General features: G+C 44.5%; 1 protein-coding gene across 1 annotated transcript in view; it reads right to left on the reverse strand.

Moving 5' to 3' along the window:
• The window catches only part of ZNRF1 (zinc and ring finger 1), a 31,998-nt gene continuing 18,138 nt past the window's right edge, over positions 1–13,860 (reverse strand). Inside the window, exons 2-5 of the mRNA XM_069968588.1 lie at positions 5,646–5,741; positions 3,180–3,285; positions 2,374–2,463; positions 1–796 (exon numbers count right to left, since the gene is read on the reverse strand). Of these exons, the coding sequence (XP_069824689.1) occupies positions 2,406–2,463; positions 3,180–3,285; positions 5,646–5,741 (260 nt within the window). The 3' untranslated portion in view covers positions 1–796; positions 2,374–2,405. The remainder of the gene's footprint in view (positions 797–2,373; positions 2,464–3,179; positions 3,286–5,645; positions 5,742–13,860) is intronic.

Consider the following 13,860-nt stretch of genomic DNA (forward strand, 5'->3'; position numbering starts at 1 on the left):
GGGGGGGGTAAACAATACACCACCCTGTATTTCCTAAACCCTCTTCCTTTCGGCATAGTCACAATGGACCCTATATTGTCCTTTATAGTGTGCAAAAACCTTTACTCCGCTGGAGACGACGTTACAGCAAGGCAGCCCAGTCTAGTCCATCAGTGCTCGCCATCTACAAAGCTTTTGTCTGGGAAGCACTGGTAGAAAAAAATAAAATAAAACACAACCCTGGTTTAGATAAGACACCAGAACAGCCAACCAACGCACCAACACCACTTCTTCCCCCTTTTCATTTCCGGCGTTGAGCAAGATGGTTCTGCCCTTTCTATACTCTTGAAACGTTCAGTGCAAAGTGCCAGGAAGTAAAAGTACAAATATTCATCTCATGGCATCAGGTTACGACGCATCCCCGGTGGGTTCTCCAAGGTTGAAGAGGGGATCCCTTTTCTTTTCCATTGACCTTTCTTGCTCTTCTCCCCCCTCCCCCATCCATGAACTCCACCTATAAAGGGCACAAGTGGCATTGACTCAGAACCTCTCCGCATCGTCGACCTGGTAGGAGGGGCCTTCGGAAAAGACATGGCTCTTCTGCCTTCTTCCCTTCCAGATGTCTTCTCCCCACGAGCATTTAAAGATGATGATGGGAAGAGTCTTCAGTTTGGCTTTTGTTATTCCCCAGATCTTCAGTCTTGGATAACTGAAGGTGCGCATGAAGGAGGGGACGTGTGTGGAAAGCAGTTTAGACAACCCTTGAAGGACGCAGATTCCAGTCTCTGTGATCCTAAGGAGGGTAAAACCCAGTGCTCTGCCAATAAAAAGACAAGACGCTGGTGAGGGCAAAGAAGAAGTCAGCAGCCAAGTTAAAAGTCACATGATACAGGTATCTAGGAGAGGAAAGCCAACGGAGTAAAAATGGACAATTAACTAACACACACAGATCCATCCATCAATCCCTGGGAGAACTAGGTGGTCAACTGTTTCACACCCCTGCACCAAGGAGAATTTTTGCAGCACAGATTCATTTTAAATGTTTGGCTATAGTTGCAGTCCAAATACACTGTGTAATAGTTTTATACTAGACAGTTTAAAACTGCAACAAAACCAAGTGAAACAGGCTGTTTAAGGCTGGGTTCACACTGCGTTTTTAGCATAAGTTTAATGAATCCGGTTTTTTTAACGGACAAAAAATAGTGTCGGCAACGTTTTTCTGTCCATCAAAAAAAAAAAAAAAAAAACGGATCCGTTTTGATCCTTTTTTTTTTATAATGGAAGTCAATGGAAAAACAGATCAAAACGGATGCACACAAATTCATCAGTTTTTGCAATCTGTTTTTTTTTTCCCCCCCAAAAACGGATGAGAAAAAACGGATTGCAAAAACGCAGTGTGATTATACTGCCTTACTTAATTGGTAAAATATTGGAACAATTATTACTCTCTAAGCCACAAAACCTTGTGTCTAAGGGGGACATAAATCAAGCCAAAAAGGCTTATTTTTTTGTCGGAAAATGGCCAGATGCGAATAAATTTATTCACAAATGGCCATTTTCTGCCTGTTACGCCAGGGGTCGGGGCGTTGAGGGGGCGAGATGGTCCGCTTAATTCATCATTTTTCTTGCAGAAAAATGATCAGGATTTCCTCAGCGCACACACTGGTGCGCACAGGATTTACGTACTGTGGGAGTTGCAGGGACATTTTTAAGTCCGGCGCAGAAAACGCCAGACTTAATGTCCCCCTAAGTGTTGACTTAAAAAAAATATCATACAAGACATGTTGCCCCACTGAGTAATAAGGATGGGTTCACACTGCATGTTTACAATTCATTTAAGGCAATAAAAAAAAAAAAAAAAAAAAAGAAGAAAGATTCAACACAGCTGCAGTTATCGCACCCTGGTCAAAATTAATCAGTTATGCCACAAAAAGTCTAAGCAGAGCTCAAGCTTAGAGGACAACTCCCACGAAAATTTTGTTTTAGCTTATTTAACACACATTACAAAGTTATATAACTTTGTAATGTGGTTAAATACCCGGTCTGGCCCCCCTCCCCCACTGTCAATCGTCACCGGAGGGATGGTGAGTATGGTGTCTGTGTGTGTCTGTTTTTTTATTTTTTTTTACTTTTTTTTTTTTTTTGGGGGGGGGGGGGGTCCCGCGGGAGTTGTCCTTTAAAAGCCTAATGGTGAAGAGGACTCTCTAACGAAAATGTTTTAATACACTGCACCAAGGCAATATAGATGGAGACTTATTGAGATGTAGCATCAATAAGCCGGCGATACATGCCTGAACCGACTGCCTGTGTGCTTGGCCAGAGATTAGGAGCCTCAGGGGAAGACTTGTGCAATGTAAGAGAAGGAGTAGGGGTAGGAGTCAAATACAAACATACCTTAAGAGAAAGTCAGCCAGAATGGCCGCAGGTCAATCAGAAGGGTGTTCTGGACAACACCTGTTCACCTCAAACCAGGAATCTATACAGCTGAGAAAAGGAAAGAAATGTCATAAAAACAGAACATAGAACCAATTAAGTAGTGAATAGACAGACAAAAAAAGACACATTAAAAAGACATTGGCCCAGCTTTATGTACTGTGGTTCCAAAGCAGTGTATGCTTTACAACCTGTCAGACTAGATTCAGCTTGACACTGGACTGTCATGGTGCCAACAGCAGGGAAGGTGGAAATCAGCCAGTCCACTGGATGCTGCTGGTTTCCATCATTTGATGGGTCTGGCACTGCTGTTATAACAAACCATAAAAGTGGTGTGAACAGCATCTTATTGATAAAAGATTAAGATACAAACTAGCTGGTTTAATAAAAGTCTCTGGTTATAAAGATGAAGCAGCCCAATACAGTAAAAGAACTAAGGGGTTAAGAACTAAGCAGCGAGCGTCATAACTCACAAGTAATTAGCCCCAGGCAGGTGTATTTGACAGGAGACTGCCTGTACAAGCTAAGTTACTTCACTAACATCCAGCGCACACCAGGCTGGGATGGGTGCCAGGTTACTAGGGTAACAGGTTATGGACCCAGCACAATGGCGTTTACCGAATCAGGAAGTTCGGGGTGGCCAAAACAGATGCAAGAGCTCAAAATATAAAACTGGGAGGAAACATGTGATGCTTTAAAAGAAGCTGTCAGGTTCCCATAATACAAGTGCAAAGTGGCAAGTTTAATGGGGGTGCAGGGTCGCTTACCTTTTGTGGTAAATGCAGAGACAGGGGAGTCTGGCTATTGTATCCCCTTGTGAGAGCTCTTCCAGGCAGATGACACATTCACCGGCATCCCTTGTTAAAACATCATCTTGGAAGGAAGAAAAACAAGATAAAGACTAACTCAACTGCACTTTTTACTTCAAAGCAATTTCCAGGATGCAAAGCTGGGAGTAGTAGTCTCCCCACTGCTGGACACACAGGCCCAGATTTATCAGAGACAAGGATGCGTCTCACTTTTGTCTGGGACTGATAGCAACCAATCATAGCTCAGCTTTAGTTTCTCAAAATGAGCCGTGACTAAGGACAAGGAGTGATAAGCCAGTGTGCCTAGTACAAGCTAAAGTATACTGACAGGGATGCAGACATTACACAAAGCCATATAATCTTCTGCAGAAACCACATCTCCCAGAATACACATTCTGGAGATTTATACTAAATAGTTGAAAAGAACAATGGCGCTATGCCGAGAATGTAAATGATTAACCCTTTGAAAACCAAGCCCAAAATGACACAGTGGACCGTGCCAGTTTTCATTTCTGTGTTTTTTCCTCCCCCCTTTCTAAGAGCTCTAGCACTTACAGTTTTCTATCTACAGGGCCATGTAAGGGCTTGTTTTTTTTCAGGAATAAATTATATATATATATATATATATATATATATATATATATATATATATATATATATATATATATATATATATATATATATATTATATATATATATATACACACACATACACACACACACACACACACACATACACACACACACACACATATATATCCCTATCTATCTACATCTAAGCTTGTGTATGGTTCAGAGAACTGCACAAAGGGTAAGGGGGGGTAACACCAAGCTGTGGCCAGGAACTGCCACTCTGTGCTCTGACACACTTCAGCGAATATGGCGAGTATGAGGGAGGCTCTTTTTCTGGCTGAGTTACTAGGTCATTAGTCTCCAGTAGAGAGAAGCAGTGAGTCTGCAGGTGGTAGCTGGGAGCCCATTTGTCAGTCAAGCTATTTGTAGCCCTTGTGCAGACAAAACTAGTACGAGTGACATAGATACCAGCTGCTGCAGGAATCAGACTAGACTCTAACTAGCTAGTGCACCAGTGGGCACAACCGGAAGACTACTTGCTGCTATAAACCATGACTGCCCGATCCATGTCAGTGATCTGGGTAATCCAAAACTTTCCAGACCACAAAGTTATTATACTTACAGAGGTGATTACTCAATGACGTTGTGTCCACTCTACAAAACATAACTAGTGGTCTGTATTCACTACACAATATCTGAACGCCATTTGCACAGAGCAATCATGTGGGCCGATACGGTCCATCTAGAATTAGGTTGGCTATACATATAAGCCCTTTGGATAATGTTATAATAGAGGAACTGTGGACATACCGGGGAAGAAAAAAGTTAGCAGATATGTAAAATTCATCAAATTTTATTTTGTTTTTTAAGTTGTAAAGCCTCATTTTTTCATAACCTCTGCTTGCTACCAGTGAATAGGAACCCGCTTGTTATTATTTAAATGCTGAAAACCAAAAAACTAAACACAGTTGAGGGTTTGTTACAGTTGCGTGCAGTCTACAGTTTTCTTGTGTCTTGATGTTAAAGCAACTCTGTACCCACAGTCTGCGCCCCCCCCCCCCCAACCACTTGTACCTTTGGATAGCTGCTTTTAATCCAAGATCTGTCCTGGTATCAGTTAGGCAGGTGATGCAGTTATCGTCCTAAAAGACAACTTTTAAACTTGCAGCCCTGTGTCAAATTAGCGTGGCCTAGAGTATCTGTGCCCTATTTTTGCACCGCCTCTCCGTCCCTCCTCCCCACCCTCTTAATCATTAGGAATTCCACTGGCAGGATTTTTCCTATTTCTCTGCAGTTAAAACTGCACAGGTGCCTTAACTATCCAGCCCATGTGCAGTGTTCACACAGCTGATGAATAGAATACCTGCCTGGGGGCATTCCTAATGATGAAGAGGGCGGGGAGGAGGGACAGAGAGGTTGTGCCGGCCTAATGCACAGACACTCTAGGCCACGCCAGTTTGACACAGAGCTGCAAGTTTAAAAGGTTTTTTTTTTTTGGAACGATAACTGCATCACCTGTCCAACAGACCCCAGGACAGATCTTGGATTAAAAGTAGCTATCTGAAGGTACAAGCAGTTTGGGGGGGGTCAGATTGTGGGTACAGAGTCACTTTAAGAGTCTCTCACTGACAGCAAGCGGAGACATTGGGAATGGTAAGAGGGGAGCTAGCGGTCTTGCATTTGGTTATTAGTTATCCTCTATACCCATATCAACTGACAGATGTCTACCAGATGTATCATCACACAATTCTAAGTTAAAAGGTGTGGGGAGGTGCGGGCCACACATTCTCCATAAGATGGACAGCATGCTAGAACAAGGAGCACATACAATCGTGAATGTTTGATACATACCATTATAGGATAGCCGTGGTTTGCTCAGACACATTATAAAATGCATCTCCATTTCATCAGAAGCTACAGACTTGGAGCATATCGGGCAGCGAAAACCTAGGAACAAGAACAAAGATACCTTGACTATTGTTACCTAGAGAGACACATCAGGGACTGAGGAGTATAACAATTGTGAGTGGCAATGACTGACAGGCTTACACAAAATATAGATAAAAGATGGGGGTGCATTCACTGTAGGAATATAGGATTTTTTAGGCAATGGTTTCCTATGCTGGATTCAGCTGTAGATTGTTCTAGCAATCGCTAGATACCCTAAGGCCAGCGCTATTTACTTGTAATGCTCATTTTACATCTAACTTTATACCACTCACTTGTTGGCTGGCTTTATATCAACATTTCATGCTGAAATGGTGGCGTATACTGTTGCATCTGCAGCCATGCCCTCCTCCCACTAGGCTATGACTGTTATATAGACTGTTCATATAGACATTGACCCTTGTCTAATGAGGCACAGAAAGTGTCTAAAACACAAAGGTGTATATATATGCTGTTGTGAGTTTCGCTGTAGAGTTTTACAACTCTCTGACATACTGAAAATAGTTGAAAGAGTTGAAAGTAGGGCACAGGCTCCCTTATTACAATGGGTTATGATTTACTGTTTAATGCTGCAGCATTTCTGAGAACCCACGGTTTTAAAGAGCCAGAAATGGGGTATTAAAGGGAAACTAACAGCATATTAAAAGTCTTTAACCTGCTGTTCTTTTCCCTTAGCACACAAGGCGCAGAGAAAGAGGGCAATTTTTTTACCTTCATTATTAGCGGCATTTTTTGAAAATCTTTATTCATTATGCAAGTAAGGGACTGGGGTTGGGACTACCACTCCCAGTGCACCGATCTGCCCCGCCTGCCCACCTCTCCTAATGAATACTGAGGCAGCGCTCTGCAGTCACTACGGAGCAGAAAATGAATATTCATTACTAGGGAGGGCCGGAGAGGTACATTGAGGGCGGTAGTGCCAACCCCAGCGCCTATTTGCATAGTGAATAGATTCCAGAAAATCTATTTGCGAAGAATCAAGGTAAGAAAATGACCTTCATTCTCAGCGCAAACTTCTAACTAGCAGTTGTGGCCACGATTGGCTGAGCAGGACGTACAGACGCCAGGAGCCACAGAACAAGCCTGTAATTCTATTGAAACTGAAAGGCGGGGAATCGCAGAAGATTTCGCTGTGAACTCTCAGCGTGAAATCAGTTACGTGTGAAGCTACCCATAAAGCGGTAGTGCGGTGTTCAACATTTATTCACTAAATAACAGACATTACAAAATCCGACATTGAGAGAGAGGAGCGGCTGGACATCACACCTATGGCTGATACCAATGGTGCTAGGCCAATTTTAAAAAAAACCAACTTCAGGATGTTGGAATATAAATTGATCAAGCCATATCGCCCCGTGTACCAACGTGCAGGTCTTCTGGTTCACACGGGTCCCTACGCTAACTCCACACCGTGTCGGTCAGTGACCGCCACCCCCGCAAAGCGTGCACATGCAGGGAAGGGAGGCCATGGAATGGCCCTGCAACCCTTATGTCACAGGACCAGACCCAAAAGTGCCCCCCCAAAAAGTCCCAGCCAGCACCACCGGCGAGGAAGGCTGCCCCCAAACAACACAAGTATGGATATGGTATTACACTCACCAAAAACTGCTGCAGACAGAATGGGAAAAACATGGAGGTACGGTCGTGTGAGCACAGGTATATGCTCTGCTGACTTAGGTCACATGGGTCTTTTAAACGGGAGTGCCAGCTGCCCAGAAAGGGGAGAAAAATACAAAATCCGACATGGAGAGTTATACAACTTTGTAATGTCTGTTATTTAAGTGAATGGCCCCCTTCCCCAGTTCCCCCCATCCCGGAAGTGTGATGCCGTATACTCACCGAATCACTGTCAACCCCGGCCGCCATCTTGGGTCGAACACGTCATCTTCAGGAGGCCGGCATGAGGGAGGGCTGGAGCGGTCTGGCCGGCCTCCTGAAGATGACGTGTTCGACCCAAGATGGAGGCCAGGGTAGACAGTGATGGTGGGGGGAACTGGGGAAGGGGGCAATTCACTTAAAGGGGTAGTGCGTCACTAAGAAATTATTCACAAAATAACACACATTACAAAGTTATACAACTTTGTAATGTATGTTATGTATGTGAATGGCCCCCTTCCCTGTGTTCCCCGCCCGTAGACCCGGAAGTGTAGTGCATTATACATACCTGATTCGTGTCGACCCCCGTCTTCTGACAGTGCTGTAATCTTTGGGAGGCCGGCCGACCCGCTCCTGCCGTCCCTCATGCAGTCCCTAACGCGGCACAGGGGGGCCGGCATGAGCGGGTCGGCCGGCCTCCCGAAGATTAGATCACTGTCAGAAGACGGCATACGGGGGTCGACATGAATCAGGTATGTATAATGCACTACACTTCCGGGTCCACGGGGCCATTCACATAAATAACATACATTACAAAGTTGTATAACTTTGTAATGTGTGTTATTTTGTGAATAATTTCTTAGCGCCGCACTACCCCTTTAAATAACACACATTACAAAGTTGTATGTGTGTGACTTTGTAATGTGTGTTACTTAGTGAATAAATGTTGAACACCGCACTACCCCTTTAAAGGAAATCCGTCAGATGTTATTTAAGTTTTTAAACTGCTAAAACTGTTATGTCACTGTGAGGCACTAGGTACCTTTCATACATCCAGCTGTGCTTCCAGAACATAGTAAAATACTTTAATTTTCCAGTAATAAGTGTCAGAGGGGCTTTTCAACATGTCTGATCTTTTGAGGGTTGTAAACCATCCTCCACTCCCATGCCTGCTAGGTGAGGAGTTTGCAGCCGATTGTCAGTCAAGCAAGGTCAGGTAAGGGAGGGGTAGTTAGGGGGTATTCCAGCCTGCAGCAGATCAGGGCCTTGGGAAAACCTCTCTGACACGTATCACTATTTAAAAAAAAAAAAAAAAAAAAATGGAACTGAAGCTCCAGTTGGTGTCTTCATTTTTTTCTTCACTTCCTGACTCTGTAGAACTGTTAAATGGCTTACATCTTGGTCAGCCAATCAGAGCTGAGCAACCTGACAAAGGGAGGTTGGCGTAACAGGGCTTAGACCAGTTTCCCTCTTGATGATGTCACTGTCACAAAATGGCTGTTGACCCCAGAGCAGCCTTGGGTCAGTCATTATGTAAGAATGAGTTTACTTCACTTCCTGGTGGGGAGTTAAGGGGGCAAAATAGGGAAGGGGGGGCAGATAGGTGATTGAATCATATTCCAAAGTTATATAACTTTGTTTCAATTACTGGGAAAAAGATTTTCGCCGGAGTATCTCTAAGTTGAGGAGGCAGCTGTCTGCTGAGCTTGACTGAGAAGTCTCTTACTATGTGTGTATGAAAAGAGACATGTCAATCAGGCGTTGCAGGGTGGAACCATAACGTACCAGGTCCGCATAACAGGGTGGACCCATAATGTCAGAGGGTCCACAGGCTCTGAAGGATGACACCGCATCAGTTACTGAATAGCTGAGCGGGCAATCGCTCAGCTGGGCTTTGACGTTGCAGCCGGAAGAGCCGCATACCTGACGTACCCAGATTCCGCCAATAAGCGGTGCTACGGAAGCACAGGAATAGGCAAAGTTTACACCATGCGCACGTCACCTCCGCTACATCAGCTAGTATGGAATACATACTGGGGTGATGTGATGCAAAATCAGCGGAAAAAAAACAGTCCCGTGTTTAGTGTGCAATAGTAATGACAGCAGTGGGCAGGAAAGAAAGCTAAGGGGTGAGTATGCAAATAGACCAATCAGGGAAATGCATGATGGGAAATGTTGTTTCCTATCTTGGACATAGATCGGCTTTTAGAAAAAATTGTAACCCAGGAATGGCAGCAGCTAGAAAGACAGGAGATGGCTCAAAATACTTAGCGGGACTCTGTGAGTAAGACCAGCTAGCATTTCTTTTTTTTCATTCTTAGGTGTATAACCCCTTTAAAGAGTTAAAGGCAGACAGGGCCGGCCTTAGGGGTGTGCAGCTAGTGCGGTCGCACAGGGCGCAGCATCACTCCCGGCCAGCTAGGGGGCGCTCCTGCTGTAAGTTAGATGTTCTGTCTGCAGGAGCGCCCCCCTCCTGCCCCCAGCTGGCCTCCCTCCTCCCTCCGCAGGGGTTTGTTCCTTTCCCCTCTCCTGCTTTCCTGACAGCGCCCTCGGGCTAGTGCGGCCCTCTCAGCCCCCGGATGCTGCCTCTGGCCCAGGCTGGTTCTCTCCTCCCACTCACATGCTGCACGGAGCTGCTGACGGCCCCTCCCCCTCTCCTGCTGTGTGTGAGAAGGGAGGAGGGGGAGTGATGCGGCAGCTGGAGGCCTCCTACCAGGGACTGGACTATGAAAAGGAGCAGCAGGAGTGTCATCATCAAATGTGTTGTCTGTCAGGCTGCTGAGTGCTGGTAGTATTTCCCAAACCCACATTATACCCTGATAGCTGGTGTGTGTTACATGACTACAACCCCATCATACCCTGGTAGCTGGTGTGTGCTACATGACTACAACCCCCATCATACCCTCATAGCTGCAGTGTTACATGACCACAACCCCCATCATACCCTAAAAGCTGCAGTGTTATATGACTACAACCCCCATCATCTCCTGAAAGCTGCAGTGTTACATGAACACAGCCCCCATCATCCCGATAGGGTATGATGTAGAAAATAATAGCGAGACGGCACTCACCGGATTCAGCTGGATGCTATTTGCAAAAATCACTGAATACAAATGCAATGGCATACAAGGTAGCCTTAAAAATAAACAGCATCCAGCTGAATCCGGTGAGTGTCATCTCGCAATTAATTTCTATGTTGTATTCTTGTAAGTACCTCTTATGGACTGAGCACCGCTGTGTGTCACTGTAATACCACCATTTACCTGCATGAGCTTCCTGTGCCCCAGGGTCTGTACGCTTGGCTGGATGACCGGCAAGGTTAAAGGACAAGTGCCATGAAAAACTTTTTCCCAGTAATTGAAGCACATTACAAAGTTATATAACTCTGTAATATGCTTCAATCACCTACCTGCCTCCCTTCCCTATCTTTTCCCCCCTCCACCCCCCACCAGGAAGTGTCCTAACTCACACAGCTCCTTCTTGTGAGGATGCGTCATCAGCAGGAGGGCTGCTCTAGGTCCTGTTACAGCAGCCTCCCCCTCCCCAGTCCAAGTGATGGCTTGCAGTTTAGCCAATGGGAGCTGAGCAAGCCTGTCACCTGACAAGGCAGGGGAGGGGGGAGGCTAGTGTAACAGGAGAAGAAGGAGCTGAGAGAAGAGCTTAGTGACGGTGAAGACAGTAATTAGGTCTGTGTGAGTCAGGACACTTCCTGCTGGGGGGTGGAGGGGGGAAAAGACAGGGAAGGAAGGCAGATAGGTGATTGAAGCATATTACACAGTTATATAACTTTGTAATGTGCTTCAATTACTGGGAAAAAGTTTTTCATGGCACTTGTCCTTTAAGTAGTGCAAGGATTTGCTACTATTACTGGATTTTTGCACCCAGATAGGGTATGATGGGGTTGTGGTCATGCAACACTGCAGCTGAGAGTGGGGTTGGGCGGTAAGTAGGGCGACGAAAAAAGTTTCGCACAGGGTGCCGTCTACCCTAAGGCCAGCCCTGCAGGCAGGTTCTAAGCAGCATTTCAGAAGTACTTACTGCTTATGGCCAACTGCAATGCACCAACATTGTGTGATTTTATCCTAAAGAAAGTGCAAACCAGAAAAAAAACTCCACATAAATTCACTATATAGTCTATTAGGCAGGAAAAAAAAAAAGGAACATGGTCTGCCACTTTAAATGAATCCTGTAACTGACCTAATTTACAACAGCCATGACACTTAGTAGAAGCCCCCAAAGATACAGTATGAACAGCCGCAGACAGCAACACACAAATCGACCCCTTTTTTTTTTGGTGGTGGTTATATCACAGATGTCCCCAGTTCATTCTCTAACCAGAACTTGAATTACTGTAGTCCCTTTAGTTTCTACCTTGTGATAAATAAGGACAAGGAAGGGAAACTCCCCTACACCAGAAACCTAGAGTTTGCAGCTGCGCCTCCGCAGCAGGCACGGTCGGCTTGACATATTTCGCAGGAATACGCTGAGGAAGCTGTGGTCTCTGTGGGGTTTTAACTGACATCCTGTTTCATTGGAAACACTGTGTGCAATGCAGCTGTTATCTGTCCTCTGCAAATCATGTCAATGTACAGCGGCTGCAGGAAGCGGCTCTCTAATCACTAAAGGATATAGAACACGGCAGGGGGAATACAGGGCAATAATACTCACATATTAGACATATCAGGCTCTGTCAGACAGGAACAGGCCTATAAACACGCGCCAATGTAATAGCAAGGGGCCCCAATAGGTGTCACTAGGCCGATACAAGCCAGAACAGGGTGTGGGGATGAATCTGCCGTTACATAAAAGGGATTAATCACCAAATAGCATAAAGGGCTGGGGGCCATAATTACAGACAATGCAGAGTAGTAAGAAGTCTCAGAAGAGCCGCAGTGTCAACCATAGCGTCTCAGCCGTGGCAGCAGCTGCGACAATCCCCAGGGAGGAGACAGGTAGTGCTCTATTTATAACCAGTAAGTGCAGAAGATCTTATTTTCTCTTTTAAAAGTAGATCTTACAAGGGCAGTTTTCCTTTAAATTAGGGAATCTGTAGAATGCCTGATTAAAGTGAACTAGTACACACAACTCTGTCCACTAAGCAGCTTCCATAAGTGCCAATTCCCTCAACTAAAAAAAAAAAAAAAAAAAAAAAACAGAAATCACATAAGGCAAATGAAAGCTGTTCACTTCATACCTGCATCCTGTAATACAGAACATTTGTGAAACCCACAACTTATATATAGGTTTGGCAAAAAGTCTCAGTAATTTACATACAAGACAAGGATTATAGCAGTAATGAGATTATGTGATCAATAAAGAGGTGTCTATGGGGTCTTGACATCTTTAACACTACATTGCTAACAAAATCCATGGCTTTAAAGGATACCTGTCACAATGAAGGACAGTGCAAAATGTCAAGCCGACGCCAGGAAATTGCAAAGCCCTGGATATGTCCCAAGCAGACAGTTTTGTGCAGGAGCCTTATTAGTTACAATGGGGCTTGTGCATAAAACCAAGCTGCCATGGGACATATTAAGGAAAAGGAAATAATCCGCCATCTGCACTACTCGCCATTGTGACAGGTACCATGAATGTTGTGTCCTTCCATGTGCAGGTGCTCTGACCTCAAGCATTCATCATGGCGTTCAGAGACATAATACAATAGCCTGACAGTCTGCATCAGAGTTTCCATAGAACTATTGTTTACCTGCTCATGAAACACAGTTAGATGCTGCAGGCAACATTACTGATGACAGCAAGGAGGTGTGGATAAGTCCCCACTCCTATATACTACTTTGTAAAGGGAATGCCCACTCATTTACCGTCATACAATGGCACAGAGAAAAATGTTAAAATTTGATGGCCTTTAGCCACCACGAGGGAACTTGGTGCATACTTTTTCATCACATTGGGCCTGTACATATGGGCCTGTACAAATGAATAAGGCTTCATTTAGATAAACATTTTGCAACAATTTTTTGGCCTGAAAAAAGCAAGGTTTTTTTTTTGTCCTCAATATGGCATTATAGGTTTGTTTTATATTTTACTATTGTAGAATAAGAATTTCCCAGCACCCACTGAAGTAACTTTCAAGTAAACTTTATTCCGATTGTAAGGGGAGGGGCACACAAACAGACCGGACGTGTTTCGACGTTGTCTGCCTTCTTCAGCTGCCTCATACAACTGTGAACCCTATCTTACATAAGAGATAGTGTTTGCAGTGGTATTAGGCAGCGGAGGAGGACAGACAATGCCGAAACACTTGCTCTTTGTATACACATCCTCTTAAAATCAGACGTTTAATAGCAAGTTACTTCGGTGAGTGCACCACGGGGACTTAAAAAAAAAAAAAAAAAAAAAGATTTACTGATGTATACTCCACCTCTAACACAATATGGAGACTAAGACAAGAGAACTGAAACCAACTAGTAACATTTTGGATTAAATATTTATATGACAGTGTATAATATACATGCGCAAACATAGCCGGAGGTAAAAATAGGTTCTGATTCCAGACTCCAAC

This window comes from Dendropsophus ebraccatus, chromosome 4, assembly GCF_027789765.1.
Source record: "Dendropsophus ebraccatus isolate aDenEbr1 chromosome 4, aDenEbr1.pat, whole genome shotgun sequence".
In the NCBI taxonomy this organism is placed as follows: domain Eukaryota; kingdom Metazoa; phylum Chordata; class Amphibia; order Anura; family Hylidae; genus Dendropsophus; species Dendropsophus ebraccatus.